The sequence below is a fragment of the Tachysurus vachellii genome, chromosome 10 (genome assembly GCF_030014155.1).
Source record: "Tachysurus vachellii isolate PV-2020 chromosome 10, HZAU_Pvac_v1, whole genome shotgun sequence".
Lineage (NCBI taxonomy): Eukaryota > Metazoa > Chordata > Actinopteri > Siluriformes > Bagridae > Tachysurus > Tachysurus vachellii.
In genome coordinates, this window is record NC_083469.1 from 17,702,455 (window position 1) to 17,729,013 (window position 26,559).

Consider the following 26,559-nt stretch of genomic DNA (forward strand, 5'->3'; position numbering starts at 1 on the left):
TAACCGGTCATAGCAAAGGAAGTTAAAATACGGGTGGGGGGGAAAAAAATAATAAGTGGAATGAAAAGGAATCATATCCTGGCGAATATTTCTGATCAGGAAATACACATTTTGAGAAGTCCAGTCGATACAGTTTCTGGTTATTTATAAACGGTGGGTTATTTTATTAGAACGACGAGAAGAAACTAAGAGACGTTTAAAACCGTTAAAACCGTTAATACGGGTGTGGTTTAAAAACCCTGCTGTAGAGGAGCGCAAACCAATACAACACGAGCTGGGAAGGATCTTTGGGATCTTTTGGGATCTATCGGGATCTGGTTTAATGATAGTGAGATGCGATTAAATTAGGATGAAGTTTGTAATCATTTTAAGCCTCACGTTTTCCCCTTTTTGGGTGAATTGTGCACTGAATCCTAGATCTGCTGAGACGGAGCTGAGAACACAGAAAGATCAGGAAGAGTTTGGTGAGTAGCTCTTTAGCTAACAGACATTTTAGCTCCGGTTCATTTTCTCACACAAACATGAAACACAAAGCAAAAACAACAACAGGCTCATGGAGTTTCAGTTTCTTTCTGTTTGGGCTGGAAGCTGACATCAGTCTTGACACTCTTTGTTTTAGAAAATGGTTGTTGTTGTTTTTTTTTACCCCTTATTGTAAACTACCTCAGTATTGGTTGGACCTCTTGGGTATAAAACATTCAAAAGATACCAGAGAATATCTTTACATAATAATTATATTTATATTTTATTCACAACCCCGTGTGGTCTTTTGCATCAATACAACATTTGTCAGACTGTATATTTATAATCACACCCTCCAGTGTCACCCATATGAGGATGAGGTTCCTCTTTGACTCTGGTTCCTCTAAAGGTTCCTTCTTTATCATTAAAGGGATGTTTTTCCTCCCCACAGTCACCTGAGTCACCTCAGACTTGATCATTGGGGATAAACACAAACACATTTAAATATCTCTAATATTAATCTTGAATTTTTGTATTATATTAATCTTTATATTATTCTTCATAATAACCTTTTGTTCTACGTTTGTTATGTAAAGCCGCTTTGAGACGACGTCAGTTGTTTAATATACAAATAAATTTGAATTGAACTGAATATTTTGCATTAAAGTGTCTAAAAACAAAATTATATTACATTATAATAGTGAAGGAAGTTCAATAACAAGGCCTACATTATTGAAATGCTGACACTATTAAAGTGTTGAGGTTTTAAATACAAGATTTTATCTTCCTCTTTGTTCCGAAGCAGTCGCCTAAACTCAATAAATGACTATTCAATGTTGATGAACTCGGCAGAAAAAGATATTTTGGGTGGTTTTAGACTAAATGATGATATATGCAGTAATAATTCATGGAGTATTTTGAAAATTTTTGACTCCATTATATCCTTAAATCTGGGGAAATTATGTGTCGAGGCAGGCAAAAAAAAAAACCATTTTCTCTCATGACTCGAAGCTGTACAGACTAATGCTGATGTTTCTAACATTGGTCCTTTATCAGGAGCATTCTTTCTCATTAATGTTTTTTTTTCTTTTAATCTTTATTTATCCTTATAAATCCATACTTTTAGCTCATAGTTATAAGAAAATCGAGTTATCGAATGCATAAATCTGAAGCGGAACTGCACAGTGGGGGTATAATAAATATCAAATTGTGTCCAAATACTTATTCCCCCCCTCACTGTATATGTATTTATCCCTAAGATTTATTTATTTATTTATTTAACAATAAACTGACATACAAGATTTTACATTTGTTGCGAAACAATTCCACAACTACACAATATAATACATGATTCTGTGCAGTGACACAAACACATAGTCTTCTAACTGAACTTTTGTCTCCAGTCACTGAGGTTTATATATATATACATATATCCAATATATACATTAAAAATATTTATATTAAAAAAACACCACAAGAAAATAAAGCACTCATTTTCACCAAAATGCCAGAGAAAACACTGAGGACATTCTTCCACTGTTTCTCAAGAGACTTTCTTAATCATTCACTCACTTGCCCACATACCCACACATGTTCGTAATGTCCATTACTCACGATGAGTACGAATTAAAAGAAAAGATTTTGCCAGTGGATCATGACGTGTGAAGGTTTCTGAGTAATGTTGGAAATAAAGAGATTTTCCTTGCAGAAATCTGGTTTTGGATTGCGGTGCTCTTTCGATCCGTGTAATTCATGTCATTTCGCAGACTGATAAACATTGTTTTGTTACTTCCTTCTTGTTTTTTGTTTCTAAAAAGATCGCAACATCCAAATCTGCATACTGCTGTATTAATACGACCGCATACAAATAACTGTTATAAATGGCTGATTGTTCTGGCACTCTGTGTAGCATGCTACTATGATCGCTTTGACTGTACAACACACAACACATCCCATGCAGGTGAGAGAAAATAAACACTTTGTTTGTTTGTTTTCTAATGAGAATGATTAATGTTAGCGAATCACTGAGTCACGGGAACATGTAGGGATTCTGTTTGACAACAGTTTATTGATTCAGTGGTTCAGTGTAGGGGGGCGCGGTGGCTTAGTGGTTAGCACGTTTGCCTCACACATCCAGGGTTGGAGGTTCGATTCCCGCCTCCGCCTTGTGTGTGTTTGGAGTTTGCATGTTCTCCCCGTGCCTCGGGGGTTTCCTCCGGGTACTCCGGTTTCCTCCCCCGGTCCAAAGACATGCATGGTAGGTTGATTAGAATATCTGGAAAATTGTTCGTAGTGTGTGAGTGCGTGAGTGAATGAGAGTGTGTGTGTGTGTGTGCCCTGCGATGGGTTGGCACTCCATCCAGGGTGTATCCTGCCTTGATGCCCGATGACGCCTGAGATAGGCACAGGCTCCTCGTGACCCGAGGTAGTTTGGATAAGCGGTAGAAGATGAGTGAATGAATGGTTCAGTGCAAGAAGAAAAACACATGACCTATAATTTATTTATTAAGGAATTAAATATGACATGCTGTTAAAATAGTCAACAATGTGGTAGTGTGATGCAGTCCAATAATCTTTCAACGTCAATAAGTTTTATTTATTACAGCTTTCATTCTGTTTGTAATTCAGTGTAATGTTGTGGAACATCCACAAGACAAATTAGTTGCTGTAGTCAGTTACATTTTCAGATTTCATGATCGAATCCAGGGGTTTGATGAGTCGCTGATTTAGGATCAATGAATTCTTAAAAAAAAAAAAAATAATAATAATTTGTTAGTAACCCTAATACTTTTTAATAGTAGGCTTACCCCAGATTCACCAAATCTTAGTCCACTATTCAGTCACTATTGAAGGCCTTATTTAGCTCAACCAGATTTGTCCAAGACTAAAATAAAATGCTGCTAAATCAGAAAGGAGGTCTTGGCCTTGGTGGTGTTAGGTGGTTAGGTTTTCCCTACATAATGCTAACAAAAAATAAGATGCATGTCTTTTTATCCTTCGCGGTTCTGCTTTGGTTTTTAATGCGATTCTCCCTCTGCTTTACTCGGATACAGAAAGCCTCAGCTCGATGCTGGAAGACTTCGAGGTGCTTCCTGCATCCAGTTTGCAGCAGCACTCTTTAAGGAAGAGAGACGTCAGCTCGCCGTCACACGTCGAACGTCTCATCAGCTTCACAGCACTGAAGAGGTAACGTTGTGCCAACACGTCCTGTCAGAAATACGACTTTTTGTTTATTTACGTTTGTCAGTAATAATCTGTTCAGTAACTGAATACGCATACTGTCCATGAGTACCTTTTTGCTAAGTTCTAGGAACACTGAGGCAAACTAGGCGATTAACATCTAAAAATTATGATCAGCTTATTAATTAGTAGTGTTTGTTGTGTCAGCAGAGTGTGGAGCAGTCTCCGAATCGTGATTAGTCTTCACTTGACTCAGGAAAACACAGTCTTTATTAGTCTGATAGAATTGTATGGTCAGCTGCTGCACATAACCCAGAATACTGGCAGCATATAGTGCAATATGTGGCTTGTTATCTACTTAACTGTCTTCCATTATTTCTGTAGCATCACACTGTTTGCTCAACCTCTTTCTCTCTCTCTCTATGAAGGCATTTCAAGTTGTACCTGACCACCAACACTGAGCTTTTCACGGACAATTTTAAAGCCGTGTTTGTTGATGATGAAGGGAGGGAGGAGAAGTACGATATTGAAATGCAAAATTACTTCAGAGGGCATGTAGTAGGTGAGTTTTCAGTTAGAAATTAAAGAAAGAGACAAACATGAAGACTGATCACTGTGTGTGTGTGTGTGTGCGCGCGTGCACTTTGACTCAGGAGTGAAAACAATAGTAATTATTATTGTTGGCAATAATGATTAATAATTATAATAATCATCATTATATTTATACATTATATTGTTGGAGAACTAGGTCTATAAAATAAAATCGATCTAAAACCACAAAACCAAAGCAGACAAGAATAATGTGAGAATAACTCAAGAACCTTTACTCTCAACCTTCACTCTCGTATCCTCAGGTGAGGAGTTTTCCCGGGTGCAGGCCCACATGGATGGCGATGACTTCTCAGCGCATATCCTCACTGATGAAGCCGAGTACAACGTAGAGGTAATTATTAAGCACGACAGGAATCTTGCCACAACTTAGCTTTGTTCTTTTCTGCCCCGCAGCATAAGTGAACATGAAAACATTGAAACTCAAATATTCAGACGTGTGTGTGTGTGTGTGTGTGTGTGTGTGTGTGTGTGTGTGTGTGAAGCATTGATGAGCAAATAAGAATTCAGGAGCTCATCTTTCTCTGTCTTACTTTCTCTCACTCATCTACACCGCAATTAGCCTTTATGGAGGTTCACAGACAAAGCTCCAGACAGCCGTCTTCTGGTCTACCGCTCTGAAGACATAAAGAACATTAGTCGACTCGCCTCCTCCAAAGTATGCGGCTACATCAACGCTGAGGCTCCACGGTTGCTTCCTGAAGAAGCCAGAACAGCTGCAGAGGCGCAGAAGGACAGAGGTGAGCCGCAGCTTCTGTTGAGACCCTGTAAAGAAAAAACTAAAGCGATTAAAGTTTATAAGGAATGAATCTGAATCTTCTAAGCCTTTCTATAAGAATTTGTTACTTTCTATAAGAAGCCTTTCAATGCGTCATAAGCCTCACTAAGCGCGTCAACTCTTATCTGTTCTGACCAATAGACCGAACTGCTGCCATCAATTATTGAATCATGCCTGACTCATTTGAGGTCTCATTTTTCAATGCGTACGTTGGTTTTAAATCTGTGTGCATGAGCTGAGCGCACAGCTAGAAACCGTGGCCACTGGACAATCCCACACATTCTGAATCGATGTGCTCACACTCCATGTCCTCAAATCAACATACGTGGTAAACAGCTTTGCTTTAAAAAACAAGACTGTGCTCAAGACTATGCTCTGTGTGTTACATGTTACAATTGGTAATATGTCAAAAGGTCTAAGATAAACTTTACTACAGTAGAGCTAAACAAAAACGTTTTATTTAACATTATTCTATATATTATACCATTATTATACACATACATATAACATTATTATATATATATCTGATATATAAATATGCTAAAGTTTTTCAGTGCGTGTGCGTATTCTCTTCCCACATTTACAATTAGAAACTCTTCAATGAATAAAAATTTGTAATTTTTGCTCGTCCCCGCTGTTAGTTGTTAGTATCGCAGTGTGGGCGATATGAATAATAAAAGACGCTGTTTTATAACTCGTAGTTGTTTGGGAAATTCGATCCAATTTCTGCTTGCAATCTTTCTGTAGTTAAAGAATAGAAGGATGTGTCCGTCGATTCCACCTAAGGTTGCCAAGTCATCTCTAAAGCAAGAAATGTTGCAACAGGAAGCAGTGTATCAGACAAAACACAATACACGTGTGCAGTGACCCGTTAGTATTTAACCCTGCTTAAAGGTATTTGGAAGAATTTGCTCATAGAGCTCTGAGCTGCAATAGATCACCGATTATTTATGATCATGTTTTCTGATGAATCCGTACAGAAGTTAAACAGAGAGTGCGGAGACAGACACACAACCCCAAGAAGAACACTTGCACGCTGCTATTGGTGGCTGACTACCGCTTCTACAAGCACATGGGTCGTGAAGAGGAGAGCACCACACTCAACTACCTGGTAAACCATAACGGCCAAATCCGCTGATCAAAACTGCGAGATAAAGAAACTCCTGCTTATGGAAAATGAGCAGGCAGGTTTGATACGGTGATTTTAGCCAAGCAGCATCTGCTTATCCTGCATAATGTCATGCTGCTTAAAGGTAAAACACACTGTATTAACTGTAGGAGTTTGGATACATGGCAGTAAAATCAGATATGCTCAAACTTTAGGCTTCCTTAAATCCTGACTGTCAATTTTCTTGTTCATTCTTTATTAAATCCAACTCATATTTGCTTTTCTATTATTTGGTATGTTCTATTTTTGCACTCGAGCTGGCACGAAGTCCACACGTTCGTGTAAAACCCGACGAACCTCCATATTACGTGAAATCCATCGGTGTTGTTTGAACACCGGCTTCAGTGGAAATGATCTGACTTTTTGTCTGCAACTTTTGTACAACAGCGACGACGGTCAATAACACAGATTTGCCTATAAATAGTAAAGATGCTTAAAGGTTGAAGATGTTGAACATTTCCTTTCGAATTTCATTGAACAATATCCAGGGAAACCAAGTGTCCTGTATAATAATGAAAAGAAATCATTTTTGTCTATAACATCTGTAAAAAAAAAATCTCATTAGCTAAGAAAAGGAGCTCTGTTTAACAAACAGTCCTACACACACAGTGATAAGCAGCTGATAAAGGTAGATATAAAGCTAGATCTAGCGTTATCATGTTTTGTGCTGCCTGCTACACACATAATATAGGAAAATCCTGCTTTGCCAAAAAATATTCAGAAAGCATATTTATTACTGAATTTGTGTGTTTAACCTGTCCTCAGATCGAGCTGATTGACCGAGTGGATGATATCTACAGGAACACGTCATGGGATGATGAGTTTAAAGGCTACGGTGTACAGATTCATCAGGTTAGTACCACACGCTTGACCTGTTACCGAGTCACTCCTCAAACAGCTTTTACACAACATCCTCACTGTCCTCTTCAGGGTGCGATCATAAACATTGTGGTTGGGTTCTTCGCTGTGTGTAGTGACCGTGTTCAGCTGGTGTATGTCGTGCCATGTAATAACTCCCGATTAAGCTGTCATCTTGTTCCATGTAACAGATCATCATAAACAAGTATCCAACCAAAGTGTCTACAGGACAGCTTCACTATAATATGGAAGGCAGTCCACGGCCAAAAGACAACCAAGTGTGGGATGTAAAGAAGCTTCTAGAAGTGAGTGCTCATAAATTCCTAAACTTTAACCAAGTTTTTGTTTGTTTAATGAAAGTATGGTACATTTAATATCATATTAGTGTGAATAGTTAATGAGCGTTTCTGGTTCAGTAACTAAATCTAAAAACAATTTATTAAAAAGAGAAAATAAAAGGCTATCTCTCAAATGCCCATGTTATAGTGTGATCTACTTGGATCGCTTTGACCAAAAGAATAGCAGTTTGAGAGAAATGGAGTTAACAAGGTTGTTATAAACGAAGTACAAAGCATTTGGACCAGGTCACATTATTTCTGACTCTTATTTTCTCTCTCTCTCACACACACACACACACACACACACACACACACACACACACACACACACCTGTCATTAGAAGGAGACTCTAAAGTCACGTTCACACTGCAAGTCTTAATGCTCAATTCGGATATTTTGCTCAGATGTGATTTTTTTGTTTGGCTGTTCACATTACCTTTTAAAATGTGGCCTATATCAGATACCAGTGTGAACCGTTTGCTGTTTCGAACTGACCCGCATGCGCAAACGAACAATAACAATGACGTCACGCGCAGCACGCCGTTGCGCTAAAGTTGGCGAGGTTATGGAGGAAGTAAGCATTTTTGCTTTTCTTTCTAAATGTTTGTGTAATGGAAGCACAGAGACTTGGGCCACTTTTACCTACAGTGTGAACGTGGCCTAATATGTCCAGAGGTTTTGTGTGTCTTTGGCATAAATATTATGATACTGATATTTAAGGTGTTTTCAGTAGGTGAATCACATGTGTGTGTGCGCACACATGCTTGAGTGTGTGTATGCATGCATGCCGTGATGGCCTGGTGTTTTAGTGTGACTTGTGTTGTGACCTCTGGATACCACGATCCTTACCAAGACAAAATAATTGGGCTGCCAGCGTCGCTAAGTGGTCACTGTTGACTCTGTTCCCAGCAATTCAGTCAGGACATAGCAGATAATGCCTCAGCCGTGTGCCTGGCTCACCTTTTTACCTACCAGGACTTTGATGAAGGAACTCTTGGACTTGCGTATGTAGCCTCCTCTAGAGACCAGGCTTTGGGAGGACTCTGCTCAAAACGTATGTCTGTGTTTGGTCTGATTAGAATACACCTGATCAAAAGAAGGCAACGGTTAACTTTTTTTTTTTTCTTTCTTGTTTCAGCATACTTTCCCTCTCCAACAGTGAAAAAAGCCAGCTACTTGAACACTGGCTTAACCAGCACTAAGAACTACGGCAAGACCATTCTCACCAAGGTTTGTGTTTAAATGCATCACGTTACTACATTCTTGTTGTGCAGGTTTATTAGGAGCTGTTTTTGGCTTTTGGTTCATTTACACATGCGCTCATTGTACAGGAAGCAGACCTGGTGACCACCCACGAGCTTGGTCACAACTTCGGAGCAGAGCATGACCCAGACAACATCGCTTACTGCGCTCCAAGTGACGAGCAAGGAGGCAAGTTCGTAATGTACCCCATTGCCGTGAGTGGAGACCATCCTAACAACAAGGTATCATTTTACACTCTCCGACGTCTTATCACAAAACAGCAAAACTAATCACAAACATCCACACAATCAGCATCCTTTCATCTGCCCATAGCTATATTAAATAAATATTCCCAAAGGTTTATTGCAGTTTATTTGTTCATAAGTTCTGCTTCGTTTCTATTTATTTCAGCGGTTCTCCAACTGCAGTAAAGCCTCAGTGAGCAGGACTCTGAGGGTCAAGGCTCCACAATGCTTCAAGGCGCGCACCAGCAATTTGTGTGGCAACTCTCGGGTTGAAGAAGGAGAGGAGTGTGACCCCGGGCTCCTCCATCTAAAAGATGACCGCTGCTGTACGGCTAGCTGCAAGCTGAAAAGGGGCATACAGTGCAGGTAGGCTGCGAGGCAAAGCGGGTTCACGTCAAACATCTGAGAGGAACAGATGAATGAGTTCATGACACACTATCAAATATGTGATGAAAAGCATTCACAGAAATCCGGCTGACTTTGAAGACACTGTGCTTGTATTTAATTATATACACAAACATGTATGTATGTGATTTTCAGAAGTCATTTTTTTTAGTCCTTGCTAACATGAGGTGTAGGTTTGCAGGCAAAATGGCAGCAATACATCAGCGTAGCATTTAGAAGGAAATTCTGTTTGACGACAAAAAATTGTATAAAAAGTTCACAGAAAAGCTCATTAGCATAAAAGGATGAAACCCAGCCTTAAATAAGAACTGTATCGGACCTGTTAATTTAATAGAAAATGATCGTTATCCATAGATGGAAGTCTGGAATAATGACTTTTTGTTTGATTTTCCTGTACCTCAGTGACCGGAACAGTCCGTGTTGTTTCAACTGCATGTTCCAAGAAGCTAATAAGATCTGTCAGGAGTCCATCAACGCTACCTGTAAAGCGAGTTCATCATGCACAGGTGATCACAATCTCCTTATTATCCAGAGGGATAAGATGTACACGTTGTCATATAATGTATAACTTTACAAAACAGTGCTTTAAAAATTCAATCTCTTGTTTGTTCATTTGGAAAAGTTTCATCTTGTTAGTTTGCTTGCTGGATAGATTCCGCTAACTCTCAGGTGTTTTTTTTTCTTTTTTTTGGTTGTCCAGGCAAAACCAGTGAGTGTCCAGCTCCTGGAAACCTGCCTGATTCTACAGAGTGTGTGGATAGAGGCCGATGCCGTGGAGGCGAGTGTATTCCTTTTTGCGAAGCAACACAGAAGCTTAGATCTTGTGCATGCAATGGTGAGTATCTCAGCTGCTACTGTATCTCAGACTCTCTGACACAACCACAGTATATAAGGGATCATGCTGCCTTCGTGTGCTATCAGAACGATCCTACTTCCATTTTCTGAAGTGGTAATAACGAGCATGTTGGGTTCATATGTTTTGTTGTTGGAAAGAACACGAAATACTGACATCAAGTTCATGCCTACATATTTCTTTTTCCATTTTTTTTCTTTCACTTTTATTCTGACTCAATAACTGTTAGCTAGCTTGCTGAATGGGATTTTGGTCAAATTCAAGCAATTTTTTTACGGTGTAAAAAAAGTACAACATCCACGGAACGGATTCTAGTGTATATAAATTAATATGAACAAAACAGTAAGCGCTAACAATTAGCTGCATTTAGAAAAATAAACAAAACCTGCCTGTACATCAAGAAAGCAGCTTGAGGAGCCCGTCTTTGTCTGTGTGCACTAAGAAATATAAAGTTTTGTTTTTTTTACTAAACTGTGCCACATTTTGTCTTTCTGCTGTGATTTGCCATCAGGCTTATACATTTATATTCAGTAAATGTTTCAGCATAGATTTTGATTCAGCTAGCAGTGGTAGCTGGAGGAAGTACAATAGACTGGAATATCACACACGCAGTTTATTAAGATCTGCTTTCTTACAGAAACAGACAGCTCGTGTAAAGTATGCTGTAAGAACTCAAATGGACTCTGCACTCCTTTTAAATTTGAAAACGGAGATTATCTGTACCTTCGGAAGGGGAAGCCCTGCACCGTGGGATTCTGCGATGGCCACGTGAGCACCTTTATTTCTCTTCCCCTCACTTTTGTGCCGATGCATTTCAGACATAACACAATACTGTTTAATTATCGACACAAAATGTCAACCAAAGTCTTTGTCTCTTTATAGGGTAAATGCATGAAGCAGGTCCAAGACGTCGTCGAGAGGTTGTGGGACTTTATTGACAAGCTCGACATCAACACCTTTGGTAAGTGTTGATAGCTGATGAATTGCTTTGTTGACAAGATTTTGTTTGTTTGACTTCACATACAGTCAGAAAATAACTAAAAGAAACTGTAGCTTGTTTCGGTTTATATATTCACTAGAGTGTTTAGGAAGTCTTGAAAGATAAACCCTGATATATTACAGTTTTTTTTTTTCTTCTCCTTCTGTTTTTTATTTTTTTATGCACCATAGGGACTGACACTTAATTTTGTTCATTGGCAATAAAGAATTTATCCATCTGTTTCATTCGAGTATACAGATGAGGTAATGCAGAAGCCATGTTTCCTTCAGTGCAGTAAAGACTGGAGAAGAAATAAAGTAAACAGAGTTTTAAAAGGCTCCTCTTCAATGCTAGTGCAATAATTAAGAACCAGAGCTGTAATGAACCTGCCTGGCAAAGCGCATACTTCCCTGCATGCTCAGTAAGGAGGAAGTGAGAGGCAATAATTCCCCCACGCATCACAGTTGGAGATTTACAGACACGTATTTGAGATAACTAAGCCAGTCTACAATTAGATGCTGCCTACAGTAAGTGCCAGCAAACTAATCCGAAGGCATGCCAAAAGCAAGGCTTATTTTGATCTGAGCACAGAAATGAGCAGTTTACTAAGAGCTGATGGAACCTAATGGGTTCAGTGAAGGTGGGATTTTTGGCATAAAAGGAAGAACAGTTACAGAGAAAACAGTCTTGTAAGGTGGGCGATCTGTGATGGAGACGTTGGTGAAGGCCCTAGGATTCCTTTTAAATGGTTTTGTCTTGAGACTATAAACGTCTTATGGTTGGAGCTTCCAGCAGGACAATGACTCAAAATCAAGCTTTGTAGAAAACGATTTGCAACGTACTACATGCAGAAATGGTTGTGTGTCAGATTGAGCTAATTAACTACAAATGCATATTTACTGCACACCTTCGTTAAGGATGTCAGTACTTCAGAAGCTAAATGTATGTCTTCTCTTTTCAGGGAAGTTTCTGGCTGATAATATAGTGGGCTCTGTGGTAGTCTTTTCCCTCCTCTTCTGGATCCCTCTGAGTATTCTGGTGCACTGTGTGGTGAGTGTATTTTATTTGGTTTTTTTATATATAAATAAGGAATAAAAGACAGCAGACTGTGCTGTAAATAATCAGGTGATACAATATATGGCCAAATGTTTATGGACACCTGAGCAGTCATGCCCGTATGTGCTTTTTGAGCATCCCATTCCAGGTTTAGTCATCCTGTGGAAGTCATGGGGGATGTGGTATCCTAGTGTTTACAGTGTTGAACAACCAATCGGAATTTCATGTGTTCAAATCACAGATCCACCAAGTTGGCACCGCTGGGCCCCTGAGTAAGGCCCTTAACCCTCAGTTGCTCAGTTGTATAAAATAAGTTGCTCCTGATGTGAGCGTCTGCCTAATGCCGTACATAACCTTAAAGCTCCACTCTTCTGGGAAGGCTTTCCATTAGATGTTAGTGTGTCTTCTGTGGGGCTTTGCTCATTCAGGGCTTTGCTCAGTAAGAGCCATAGTGAGGTGAGTTAATGACCGAGTGAGCAGTTTGCATTCCAGTTCATTCCAAAAGAGAAGTTCCACTCCAACCAGAAGTCACCCCATGTACTCATGGAGATTGGATTGTGCACAGGGGCAACATCATGCTGGAACAGGTTTGAACCAGTTCATTCCAGTGAAGGGAAATTGTAACGCTACACAATACAAAGACATTCTATACAATGGTGTGATTGTGGATTGAGAACCAAATATGGCTGTGATGTTCAGGTGTGCATGTACTTTTGGCCATAAAGTCTATAAATGTACTACTCTAAAGTTAACACGTCAACACATCACATCATCATACTTTTTAGCACTTTTTACTTCCAGTTAATGTTCTTCGTATCTCTTGCAGTAGCCTGTTATGAACCTTGTTTATGAACTGTTAATATAGTAATGATAATGTATTATAACAAGAGCTTTGGTCTAAACCTGAGACTTTCAGTGCCACGCTGTTGTGGAAATGAATCAAGCCCTTCTGACAAAACAGATTGGAGAATTTCACAGTGCCACGGACAGAACGGTAAGTTTGGTCTAGACAGTCTAAAACCTTTTATCTCTCTGTCTTGTTTGCAGGACAAGAAGCTGGACAGACAGTATGAGGAGAACTCCAAGTCTCTAATATATCCTAGTGTAAGTGCCTATCCTTCACCCATGCATCATTAGTCCAGAGATGAATATAATGTTCTGTCTATAATAAGCAGGTCAAAAAGACAAACCAGAATAACTGTGTGTGAAAGTGTGTAAGCTGCAGTTAGCATGGCCTTTTCAGAGGAGCTAAACACATTTGTATAAGCGTATGAGTGAGTGTGGCTGAAGATGTGACCTGTGGCTCCACTGTTTGCTCTGAGCCTCATGGAACTGCAGCAGATGATGGTGGAAGTGTGTGGTAAAGCCTGAGGTGAGTGTGTCACATGGTCTTTGCCCGTGTAGAGTGTAGTGTGTCGAGTTGTGCATCTGTTAGCTAGTTGTTTTCTAAGGTGTGTCGAATGCTGAGCACGGTTGAAGTGTTTATTGTTGTGCAGTCGGTTTGGTGTAAATGTTTACCAAAGTGTAGAAGTGTTATGAGTGCATGGCTTTTTGAGACAAATGGCACAACCCTCAAGAACGCTCGGTGCCCTTGGAACCTGAGATGTGGATGATGCCTGAGCAGCTCATGGGTGTGTAAGTGGCTACATCAGTGTAGCTAAAGGAATATGGCATGTTCGTCATGTTTGCGACATTTCCTGTTCTAGTCAAATGAATTTCTTAAGCTTCAGATTACAACATTATACCCTTTGTTTCTAAAAACGACAAGAACAATTAGTTTTGTTTGATGGCTTCTATTAAACTAACCTCCATCACTGGGGGGTTAGTAACTATTTCTTTTTAAATAACTGATTGTTATTTTCTGTTTTTGTTTTTTGTAATGACACTGAGACTTCTCTTCCTCTCTCAGAATATGGAGATACTGAGCAGCCTGGAAGGGGCACCCATGCGCATCATCAAAGCCCCGCCTCCTCCTCCTCCTCCTTCTGTTTCAGCAGCGCGACCCATACAGGGACACCCCAGCGGCAGCAGCACCTCTCCGCCTACAACCTCCTCTTCCGAGCCCAGAGCGGATCCTCCGCGTATGGCCACCATCGAGGAGGACTCCAGTGGTGACTCTCCACCAGGGACAGCCTTCCCCCCGAGCTCTGCGACAGCCAAGTCGTTCGAGGACCTCACCGAACATTCACCACTAAACCGTCAAAGCAGGCGACTGCAGAGACAAGCACGTGTAGAGAGTAAAGAGACGGAGTGCTGAGAGACACATGCCTCATCAATTTACACTATTTACACACACACACACCCCCCCTCACAAGTATGCACTTTGGTACACAACAAAGAAATGAGCCTTTATAATGAATCCGTTTTAGACAATCCATCCTCGGTATACTCTAGTCCAGGTGTATTGTGCTAACTGCTAAGTATTTTTCAGATGTTAAAATTTTAGTGTAAATTATAAATGTATTTTTAAAATAGTAGTGCAGAAAAATAATGTATAAATGTCTGAGGCTACAGTCCATGTGCCTGGGTATTAAATGTGCCATCTGTTGCTCGTGAGAAGAAACACACTTCTCTTTTATTTTGTTCCCCCGATCGCGCCCCATGCGTTAAAACGTATTGGTTACCTTTTAGGAAAAAGGAGCCGTGCTGAGCAGCGCTGTGGGTCGGGGCTAATTTCAGGGTCAGAAAAAATGTAACCTGAAATGAGTAGCCAGATGCATCGCATGGCCTTGTGAATATGTATTAGACTTTATACTTTTAAGCATTACAAACTGCACCTTTAAATTATAGATGTGATGCAATGAATAATGCAAAAAAGTGCCTTGTAGAACAGGTTCTATGGAAACCTCACTGGAATTAAAAAGACAGAAAAAGCTGGAATATATAGTAGTTAAAACTATTCCCTGAAATGCCTGGTGTGCACATTGTATCTGGATTCTTTACAAGTATTCTTCTTTGCACTTCATTTTGTTCCTTTTCTCTCCCTATATATTTGTGCAAAGTTCAGCCATAAAGACGCAGGTTAGAATAATTTTCCTTTAAATATTCATCCCTGGCAAGTAATCCAGACCAACTCGGCTCTGTACTCGTGTTCGGTCCTGTGTTTTTGTTATTTCTACTAACTGAGTTCTCAAAAAGGAGATTTGATTTAAATAAAATGTTCCTCTTAACCCTTTGCCATTCCTCTGTCTGCTCTGCTGTAACAGGTCACGTTACTATGCTTAAGATTTTCTATTTTGTAAACTGCCTGGAAATTTGAACTGGAAGACTCCATGAAATCAATACACTGAATTCTGATTGAGACGCACAGTTGTGAACCCACATAAACATATCCAGTGTTAAAGTGTGTTTTTTAGTTCTGGGCATATGTGGACTCCTGTGTGTGTGTGTGTGGTCCATAGTGACTCCTAAGCTGTTTCAGAGACCGGATAACACGGATTTATGGATGTGAATCTACATAAATGTAATTTTATTGTTGAACCAGTTTATTGACTGTAGAACATGTGTTTGCTGTGCATTGTTCAGTCATCTCTATATTGTGCCTTTCTCTTGATGTATTTTAGAACCATTTTGTTATGTATGAAATGCCACATCTCATTTATTCCACTTTGTTACTCAAGTGTTGTTCAATATGGCTTAGTGATACCCAGGTCATAAATGATGATTATATTACTGTGCCATAAACCCATGGGATACTGTTTTTCCTGGTGTTTAACTGTTGCTTCTAGATGTATATATCTTTATATACCTACATTGTATTTACTTACACAAGAATAAACTGGGCCTCTACACACTTGTCCTGAACGTGACTGCAAACACACTGAATTAGAAACTCAGCCCGATTAATCGACGTCACATCCTTCAGTCGGTGTTTGTATTACATGTTCACAAATCCTACACGCGCACACACAAACACGCACACACGGCCATGTTATAACTCGTTGTCTGTAGGATTTATCTGTTCTTTGCATCAGTAATAAATTGCTGCAATCATAGCGTTCAGAATAATGCCTCGAAAAAATTTATTATTGATATTTACATATATTTATATTGGAACTACAATCACTGGTCATGACGTGCTTCTGGCCTACAATTAAAGTATTTAGGAGAATAAAATCAGTATTTATCTCTATGCATTGCTATTATGTCTGTTCTGGTATTGACGATAATAGTATAAGATTGTATTGGTGTGAGAGACTATTCTAAATGAGTCCACGGAGAAATAAAAGAGCAGAGCTTCCGAGCCTTCGTCTTGTAATTCCAGCATGAAGCGAAACCCGCTTACTAGAGTCAGCCTTCATCAGCAATGATAAAGTACCCGTTTTTTTTTTTATTTTATTTCTCATCCTTCCCTTAAGCACAAGTGCAAATCAGACAGAAAAAGACAGAACCATTTACGGTAAAACTGATCAGATCAGATAAGATGAGAGGTTCAGTGTGGCTGAATGCTCTAATCACACAGCAGGCTGTTCTGAGGGTTCTCACAGTCTACATCAGCCCAGTATGGCAGGATGAAAGGTACATCAGCTACCTTGCTCTCCAATACTCTCCACACGTGCTGGGCTACAAACTGGTTGCCCTTCTCTGAGAGGTGCAAACCATCTGACAGGTACGCTGAGAAATCCTGAAGGAAAAGGAATAAGATTTTATTATATCCAGACGTATTCACATAAACAAACATGAAGACATGAAGCTTAAAGTTGTGTTCATTTTTCCACAATGTTTGGACTGAACTTCTACTTTACTTTGGAGAGGAAAAACTCCCTTGGTTGGAAGAGCTAGAAACCTTGAGAGCAATCAGACTCAAAAGGTAGCCAATGTAATAAATATATTCATGCAGCTTGTATTTTTGTTGTTTGATTAAATCATTTGTCAGAATGTGTGTGTGTATATGTATGTGTGTGTATGTGTATGTGTATGTATGTGTATATGTGTGTGTATGTGCGTATGTGTATGTGTGGGTGTGTGTGTATGTGTATGTATGTGTGTATGTGCCTATGTGTATGTGTGGGTGTGTGTGTATGTGTATGTATGTGTATATGTGTGTGTATGTGCGTATGTGTATGTGTGGGTGTGGGTGTGTGTGTATGTATATGTGTATATTGGTATCTTAAGTATGTAACTTAGTGAGCCAGCATTAATGTATTCAATGCTACAGATTTAAGCACTTATGTACGCCGCTCTGGATAAGGGCGTCTGCCAAATGCTGTAAATGTATGTGTGTGTGTATGTGTGTGTATGTGTGTGTATATATATATATATATATATATGTGTGTGTGTGTGTGTGTGTATGTATGTGTGTGTGTATGTATGTGTGTGTGTGTGTGTGGCACCTCTTCATCTTTTTGCATGAGGGACCAGAGGTCGATCACATCCACTCCACACTGTGCTGCTGTCTGGACACAAAGCTGAGCGTACTGACCAGTCACAGAGTTCAGACGGTTCAGAGAGCATCCTGGAAAACAAGGGGGGAAATTGATATGCTCTCATCTTAAAATGTAAAGAGACAATCAAATAAAATGGTGACAGACCTTTTAATATACACTCTTTTTCCCAGAGTTTCTCTTGAATTGGTGGAGGAGTGATGAATATGACTCTGTCCTTAGACACGCCGGCGGAGGTCAGATAGTTAACCATGTCCTTCAGATTCTCGGAGTATTCCTCACAGGGAACATGCTGCTGCGGATTCTTATCTGTGAGAACATTTCAATCAGTATTTCAACGTTCAGATAGTCTATACGTTTTTTTTTCTAAATAGCTTAGTGAGAGCTGGCAAATTGAACTAGATTTGTAAAGTTCGTCAAGACAAACTTTGATGTTGGCTTTGACGAGGCACGTATTCGCAAAGGCCGGTGCTTTTTGGAGGCGAGTGGACATAAGGGTCAGTGTTACTTTTGGAGGCAAGTGGACAGAAAGATAGGGTGCCAAAACATTTGGAGGCAAGTGGAGACGAGCATGTGATGTCATCAGAATACACGTGAGGCAGTTCCCCTCATTGTTCTGAGTGTTTTGATATGACACATGTCCATGTTGTAAAGTTTTTTGATTTTGCATATTTTGGGGGTGGGGCTGTGGCACAACCGAAAGGCCAGTCGGTACACCAATTTAAAACTTTGTTTAGAGTATCACCCTAAAGGAGCTGGCCGTGTTTGGTGTAGATAGTTCGAAAGCTTGCCGAGTTATAAACCTCCAAAGTTTATAATGGGAGTCTATGAGAAAAAAGGCCATTTTGAGACCCGGTACCGGAAGTACCAGTACTCAGATCGCTTATAAAAGTAATAGCAACAAACTTCAGACCAGGGTCTACGACATATCCAAATTTGGTGCATGTGGTTCAAAAGCCCTAGGCCGCATTAAATTTTATAAATTTTTGTCTAAGCTTAAATAGGAAAACAGAATGTTGGCTTCTACAAAGCCAACATAATGAATGGTAGATGCTAAGCTAAACTTGTCCTGCCTTCCAGGGCTGCGTCGTTGGCGCCGAAGAACACGGTCACTGCTGCGATAGAAGGATGAGAAGCACCGTACATTGGGATGATCCGGGGAAGAACCAGTTTAGCCCATCGAGTGTTATATCCAGATAAACCTCTGTTCACCAAGTCGCACTTTCTGCCAAAACAGTATAACAGATACAGTACAGCAGAGCCACGGCCTTTAGGTGAAGTTAGGGATATTCAGCCAGACGTGTTATTTAGGGAACCTCAATTAATACTGACTGAAGGATACGAAACTCAGGATTTTTTTTCTTCAATAGTTTCCATGCCACGTGACCCAGTGGCTCCATGCCTAAGCAGAATTGTATTTCTACAAGACATAAATAGGACACAACTCTTTCTAACACTAACTTTCCCTTGGTAGCTACTGGACAGTGAAGGATGGGTTTCTGTATCCAGAGTCATTTAAGTGCAAAACAATTCCACACTCCCTCAGTAGAGATTTCTTGTCCCGACAGTTTATTTCACATCTTTCTTGAACGTTTCACCATCAGAACACATTGGATCCAAATCAGCTTTAGACAGAATGTTCCTTAGATTACTTTAACCCATTATAATAAAAAAAATTAAATAAAAATCAGTCTAATAGACTCAAAACTACAAGAACTGAACTGTAACTATAAGAACCTGGCTCTAACTAAATTTCAATAAAATCACAGTTTTATCTTCCACAGTTTGAGGAACATTGAACAACATCTATAAAGATTCTCCTTACTGTAATAAAAACACAGCAGTGTGGAGTTTTACTTCATATTATTTATGAGTAAATCATGCATTTCCTTACTGTCTTGTTGATATCACAGAGAGTGTAAACAACCCCCTAGGCAGTGTAGAGAGATTAAAGCTATTCTGGATGAAACACTCACCTCACAAGTCTGTTAGCAAGATCACATCCCCATCCATTGGCCTGGAAAGCATACTGAAATACATGAAATGTGTTAATAGACCTGGTTGTAACTGCACCTGTCTATGTGTGAATCTTGTTCTAACACACCTGTGTAATCGAGTCTCCAAACAGAACAACCTGAGGACAGATAATGCTCTTTACTCTGGACATTTTGCTAAATGAAAGTACATACATGTGTTTTTAAGGTCTTCTTCCTTATTTCAAGCCTGCGGTGGCACATTGCAGGAGTTTCCCTTCTGCGCCCCCTAACGGAGTTTGTTAAAAGTGCAGGACATCACTAGCAGCAATGTTTTTATTTACTTTGCCTAAATAATTTTTGGTTTCCAGGACGTTAATATTAATAACTGTTTCAAAAATCTATTCACAGAAAAACATATATGTTCTTTAACTCTTATATTAGCTTTAGCTTTTAGTTATATTTTACTCGTCATATAAGACATTTTTAAAATTATATATATATATATAAATTTCAATATATATATATATATATATATATATATATATATATATATATATATATATGTGTGTGTATTATGTATATTATGTGTATGTATTATTATTGTTAATATTGTTATTATGATTGTTATTATTATTATTATTATTGCTATTATTATTATTATTATTATTATTATTATTATTTTACAGAAGGTTTTAACCCTAAGTTTAATGTAAACTCTGTAGATTAAATATGTCCCTCATACAATATACTGCTGAGTAAAAGTGATGTAAACATAAACATGTTTTATTTATGGTTCACACAGTTATTCCTCCTTTGTGCTGTATTTATTTACATGCACTGTGTTGCTGTTTCCTTAAGTATTAGGTTTATTTTCCTGTTTTGTTTTACACTGAACCTGTTTGATCATCATCATCATCATCATCATCATCATTCTCATCATCATCATCATCATCATCATCATCCTCATCCACAGCCCTTGTTAATGCGCTCGTGCTGCAGTGTAAACAGTTTTGTTTACGCGCTGCGGCCCCTTTAAGAGCAGCCGGGTGGAGACTCAGAGGAAGTGAAGCGTCAACACCAAACTCGCCAAAACAGAAGAACCGGAGACGCCGCCGCCCTCATGGTCTTCGCCCCGGTTCGCTTTTACACGGCGGCACGTTACAGGTCCGGAACAGAGGTGAGACCCGCGGCGCCCTGACAGAAAGTCCGCTTTAACGGAAAATACTGAAAGTTGGTGTTCGGGTGCGTGTGGGGGGGTGTGGGTGGGGCGAGGGGGTTCTCCTAGCAACGAGCTTCCGTTACTTCCGCCGCGATCTCATTAATGAGAGGCACAATGGGAGATTTTAACGCTCGCGAGCGCTGTGTAATCACACGAGAGCGCGCGAGGACGTCCACGGGCCAAAGCCGGTTAGAGGCCGGACAGAGGCGCGTGAGGGTGTGGGCGCGTGAGCCTCGATAAGCACGTGCCGTTGTTGAGATTACGCTTTGTAGCACAAATATCCCGGTGTGTGCATGAACAACTGGATTTCAGTTCTGCACACGAACAGTAAACATTTGTGCACAATTTATGCACGCCATAAAAGTGACTTTTTGCATTTTACATTACAGATTATTCAGATATAATGAGGACTTTATTTAACCCACAACACACACACACACACACACACACATTAACAGCCATAAACATACTGGTGGTGGGTGAAAAACAAAGAACTCCCAGGAAACCCACACAGACACTGAGAACACGCACAGCAATGCCACATAGACTGAAACTCGAGCTCAGGATTGAACCCTGGAGCTGTGAAGTGGCTTCACTCCCTGATACCAACACTCACTTGCTGTTGTCTGATAATCCGTCATTTGTAGGTGAACAGTTCCTGACTGTAGCCGATTTCTGCTTATGTGTAAAGGGAATGCTATAAAACTGCTGCTGATCTGACTTTGTTTCGGATATAAAAGTGTCATGAATGAGATTCACTGCAAACGAATGACTTCTGATTTTAGAAAAATAAAATGTTTTCAATCTAGACAAATGGATCTACTATTTCTTATTATAAGATTACAATAAATAACAAAAGGATATTAAACCTATCTTTACACATTCTGCTCATTTAGTTGCTAAAGCATTCATTTCTAAAAAGAAACTAAATTATTTACAGATAGAATAAGATCATGTAAAGCTTAAAAATAGTAAATTATGTTTAGAAACAATCTTAAGATTATGGGAACGAAAAACTCCCTGAAACATTGAGGAAGAAACCTTGAGTGGAACCCAACCTCATCTGGGTGACACTGGGAAGTGTGATTCGGAATCCTTCCTCTTCTACAACTGTGTAAAATTTGGTCCAAATGTGCAGCTGTTTAACCAGGAACTTTGAGCAAATCGACTGATTTTGGTTTTAACTGAAAGTCTTATCATATCAAACTGAAATGATTAACTGTTTAACAATGCAGACTTGAGTGCAAATTGTTCTTAGCAATTGCAGTCCTAAGACTATCTAAGGAAGGACATCTACAGGCATCCGTCATAATCTCAGGGTGATCTTTAGGCTGTGGATGTGAAACTGTCCTAAGCAACGTTGAGGGAATTTCAGCTGATCCAAACAAGAACTCCAAACAGTTACTTGGGTTGTGGCCTATTCTTAGTACAGAAGAGACATGGATATGGCTCTGTGTGTGTGCTGGGACAAATGTTTCAGCACAGCATCATTGTTGGGATTCTTTATTAGATACACTAAAATTCCTGGCCTGCCTTGTATGTGTAGAATTGAGACTATAGGGCTTTTAACCAAAATCTTATTAATTGTCCTGAGGTTCTTCTTCTGTCTTTAGTTCTTATTCTACTGTTTATGTAAGGCAGACTGATTAATGATTTGTCCACCTCACAGCTTTGTTCTTTGCTCCTTTTCTAAGCATTGCCTGGATTGTGTTTAGAGGACTGGTGTCAGGAGGCCTGCAGTGCTGGCGTCATGGTGAAGAATGTTGTGTCGTGGTGAAGAATGTTCCGCAAGGTTAAGAAGCGCCACAGCAGCAGCAGCTCCCAAAGCAGTGAGATCAGCACCAAGAGCAAGGTGAGCAGTGCTGCAGTCTGCCCCAGCACCGTCTCAGCTGCGGGCCGACTCCAGTCATGACCTCAACGCGTGTTCTCTTCTTATCTAGTCTGTAGACTCCAGTTTGGGAGGTTTGTCCAGGTCCAGCACAGTCGCCAGCCTTGATACAGACTCCACAAAGAGCTCAGGTTAGCCGTCATGCATTTAATCTAAACAGTGCAGCATTCATCTATACGTAGGATATAATAATTAACAAAATCTACACTGAACCTACAGGTAATAGTGCATCTGAGACATGTGCTGAATTCAAGGTTAAATATTTGGGAGCTGTTGAGAAGCTGGACTTTGGGATGAGCAAAACCCTCCAGGAGCCGTTAGACCTGATCAGCTATATCGATGCAGCTCAGGTAACACTTCATGTTAAATGGAAGCATTGTTGAAAATATACACGGCTCTATAAAATGATCCTCCTCTTGATTCTCTATTATTATTATTATTATTATTATTATTATTATTATTATTATTATTATTAAGCTGGCAGTTTTACAAGTTTTCACATCTTCACCATCGTCTCATTCGTTGACACTGTTTAATTTTTGGAAACATCTGTATTCTCTCCAAAGCAAGACGGAAAGCTTCCCTTCGTGCCTAGAGAAGAGGAGATGATCCTGGGAGTGTCCAAATACGGAGTCAAAGTTGTGTCTTTGGACCAGTGTGTAAGTCTCTGCATGACGCCCTGAACAGATTCAGATTACAGATTAAACAACATTTAGACAGTCCACACACAGTGAGTATAGAATAACACATTATGGGGATGACGTTATCAAAGATCTGATTGCTTTTTGCTTATTTTCCTCTAACAGCACATCCCAATGTGCTTTATTCCGCTTATACTATCGCAATTTGTCAACAATAACAATGCTTATTACATAAAGAATGTAGCACAATGCTAATAACGATATAGAAAAATGTAAGTATATCTTTGACTTAAGGTCCTATGTACTGCTTTTATATCTTTAGATAAATATCCAGAACAGTTAACTTAATCTGTTTTTAGTTACATTTAATGCGAGAAAGTTATAGCTCATTGTTTCCTCTTTCTTAAGTTAACAAGACAAAAATACACAGCTTTTGATTTTACAGGGAAACCTCAACGCACAGTAAGAAAACACACTGACTGTTACCAAGGACAACTGAGGCTGAAATTTTAGTTTGTTAAATAATGGCATGTTGTTTAATCAATTTATTACTAGTCTGTCCACCATACAAGTCCAAGATCATCTACAGTAGGCTTGAGATTTAACTCATACTCAACACTATCATTAGAGCCGTGCTGTTATATGATATAACTGTCTGATGCCAGAGTGCACCAGTATAATATTCATTAGCTTGTGATTTCTCAAGTATTTTGCACATCAGTACAAGCAGATGACTTCTCTTCTCTGTCAGACTTTTGTAACCTGCTGCTATTTTGAAACGGAAGCAAAGTTAGCATTGTCATTACCGATGTTCATTCCAGTGTCTACAATAATGTAGTGCATGAGATGACAATAAAAACCAAGAGAATTATTTGATATATATTAAGGCTATATTTCTTACAGCTCTTTTTACTCGTGGTTTTGAATTTGTGATATCAAAGTAATCTTGTTAACTAGAATTGTACGTCCAAATTTGTACAACCACATCGACGACAGATGTTACTTTATGTAATGCAGAAGCTTTCTACTTGGACCAGTAGTATGCACTATAGGGTAGTTTCATGTTGATTTGCCAACATTGAAATGTGAAGGAGAACTGAACTGCTGAAAAGTACCAAAATATGTTGTTTTTTTACTGCAAATTCTATTTCATTTATCTCTAAAACGCACATGCTGCTGTTTACCCTTTTATTAGGATGTGTTACACCGCCACCCACTCTACCTGATAGTGCGCATGCTGTGTTATGATGACGGTCTTGGAGCTGGGAGAAACCTCCTGGCCCTCAACACCACCGATGCCAAGCAGCAGGAGTGCAGCATCTGGGTCTACCAGTGCAGCAATGCGGTAAATTGAATCACTGAATAGCCTGCATACTTCATATTTAGGTGTTTTCCTGTTTGAGTCAGGAATTTATATCTATTTATATATGAATTTATATATAATGTTAAACTTCTTATTGTATGGTTAAATTTCCATTGAGCACTTTGACAGTCTGTGTATTTACATTATCATATTTAAACTCAAAAACAGAGGGACATGTTTACCTTCAGGGTCAGAGTTCGATTCCCGCCTCCGCCTTTTGGGTGGAGTTTGCCTTTTGCTTCAGGGGTTTTCTCCCCAAGTCCAAAAACAAGTGTTGTAGGCTGAGTGGCATCTCTAAATTGTCAGTAGTGTGGAAATGTGTATGTGTGTGTGTGTGTGTGTGTGTGTGTGTGTGTGTGTGTGTGTGTGCGCCCTATGACGGGTTGGCACCCCTTCCACGTTGAGCCTTGAGTCCTCTGGGATAGATTACAGGTTCCTCACAACCTTGTGTAGAATAACTGCTACAGAAAATAGATAGATAGAAACCAGAAATATTTTTACTTGTACCACATTTTTCTGTATGGCAGTGAAATGTATTTTTGTCTAATGAATAACAGAGATCAGATTTTTCTAGACATATTCAGTATCCATACCTATACAAGTATAAATAGTCATTGTATTGAATTTCTCTTGTCATACAGTTCATCATGTTTTTGTTGTATCTTAAGCTGATGTTTAAACTGTTGATATGTCCTGTATTTGCTGCACTTACATCAGAATTGTAGAAAAAAAAGGAATGGACAAATCAGATTGGGTGCAAAAGTGGGTTTTTCACTATGAAAACCAGTCCTTGTGTCTTGGTGAGGGAAAGTATCCGATACATACTGTTATTCTATTGCCTGTGTGGAGCAGAACAAAACCCAGAAACTTCTGCTGAAGCTTATTGAATGTTCAGAATGTATATTTCTTGAACTGTAAAAAATGCTGATTTTTACTCCTAGGGAATATATTTTTTTTATTGTAATACCATATACCTTATTTCTATGATGTGCTAAAGTCACAGAACTATCTAACACTCGATTCTGTCTACTGCAGGAACAAGCTCAAGCCATCTGTAAAGTGCTCTCCGCTTCCTTCGACTGTGTTCTGGCTTCAGACAAATCCTGAGGCACGTCTGTCAGGTCAAAGCCACACCTCTAACATAAACCATGCATGAAGGCATGAACCCTGGATAATGCTCAGGGTGTCAGTAGAAATCTCCTCCTCTAGTAGAGGTTATGTTCAGGATTACGACACAGTAAATCCGCTCAGTGATCAGTATATACGAGTGGCCTCTGCAGGCAGCAGCGTTTACATCAATCATGCACATTCTATCTTCTGCTTCTGATATTACAGACCCTATCACCCAAAGGCCTTCCAGGCAAATTGTTAGCCTAATTTAATTTTATTTAAATATGTAAATATACACTGAGCTCAGCATACGGTTTCTTCAGAAACTGAGCATCACATGGGATTAATGCTATCAGCGGTACAGTGAGTACGGAGGAGTACAAGGACTTATTCATCAAACATGCTGTAAATTCCAGCTATGTGTAGCCCAAAGGGAGGAGTGTTGAGGGGTCTGATGTTCAGTGCTGTGTATAACAGACCACCCTCTCTTGTCCTCATAAATCCTAGTCCAGATGGTACTGGATCAGTTCATGTGGTACTATAACATGACAGAAAAACGGTACAATAAACTTTTTAATTGATTTTCATTTATGGGGTTTGTTTGTCTTTGTCTTTGTCCTTGATAAAAGCCTCGCATGGTCAGTCTCACCAGTGGAGGTGGATCTTTTAAAGCTGCAAATGACAAATATTAAAGCTTTACTATGTAAAATAAATGAAAAAATCCAATGTGTTCTTTTAAGAAACAGAATAGAATAAACAAGTTTCTAATATTAAATATTAAAAGGGTTTGTTCAGCTTTTCAAC

At 39.4% G+C, this 26,559-nt stretch overlaps 3 protein-coding genes across 4 annotated transcripts; 2 read left to right on the forward strand and 1 right to left on the reverse strand.

The window, feature by feature from the left end:
• The first annotated feature begins 17 nt into the window (after window positions 1-17).
• Window positions 18-15,963, forward strand: adam17a (ADAM metallopeptidase domain 17a). Its single transcript, XM_060880021.1, has 19 exons — window positions 18-464; window positions 3,516-3,648; window positions 4,071-4,204; window positions 4,497-4,585; window positions 4,814-4,991; window positions 6,010-6,140; window positions 6,963-7,049; window positions 7,247-7,360; window positions 8,304-8,448; window positions 8,533-8,624; window positions 8,726-8,878; window positions 9,048-9,247; window positions 9,689-9,792; window positions 9,987-10,121; window positions 10,777-10,907; window positions 11,022-11,100; window positions 12,080-12,168; window positions 13,222-13,278; window positions 14,084-15,963. The coding sequence occupies exons 1-19, from the start codon at window positions 350-352 to the stop codon at window positions 14,429-14,431; spliced, it is 2,514 nt and encodes an 837-aa protein (XP_060736004.1). The 5' UTR covers window positions 18-349; the 3' UTR covers window positions 14,432-15,963.
• A 265-nt stretch (window positions 15,964-16,228) lies between these two features.
• On the reverse strand, window positions 16,229-19,799 carry iah1 (isoamyl acetate hydrolyzing esterase 1 (putative)). The gene is made up of 6 exons (XM_060880022.1): window positions 19,663-19,799; window positions 19,535-19,587; window positions 18,632-18,783; window positions 17,706-17,867; window positions 17,508-17,629; window positions 16,229-16,798 (listed from the first exon to the last, which is right to left on the reverse strand). The coding sequence occupies exons 1-6, from the start codon at window positions 19,747-19,749 to the stop codon at window positions 16,625-16,627; spliced, it is 750 nt and encodes a 249-aa protein (XP_060736005.1). The 5' UTR covers window positions 19,750-19,799; the 3' UTR covers window positions 16,229-16,624.
• A 752-nt stretch (window positions 19,800-20,551) lies between these two features.
• itgb1bp1 (integrin beta 1 binding protein 1) lies at window positions 20,552-26,342 on the forward strand. Of its 2 annotated transcripts, none has more exons than XM_060880154.1 (7): window positions 20,552-20,711; window positions 22,448-22,605; window positions 22,694-22,772; window positions 22,861-22,991; window positions 23,208-23,300; window positions 24,478-24,627; window positions 25,681-26,342. In XM_060880154.1, exons 2-7 carry the CDS (start codon window positions 22,534-22,536, stop codon window positions 25,750-25,752), a joined length of 597 nt encoding a protein of 198 aa, XP_060736137.1. In that variant the 5' UTR covers window positions 20,552-20,711; window positions 22,448-22,533; the 3' UTR covers window positions 25,753-26,342. The 2 variants fall into 2 exon arrangements, with proteins under 2 accessions (XP_060736137.1, XP_060736138.1); XM_060880155.1 differs by having other exon boundaries at window positions 20,565-20,711; window positions 22,469-22,605.
• Window positions 26,343-26,559: the final 217 nt, after the last annotated feature.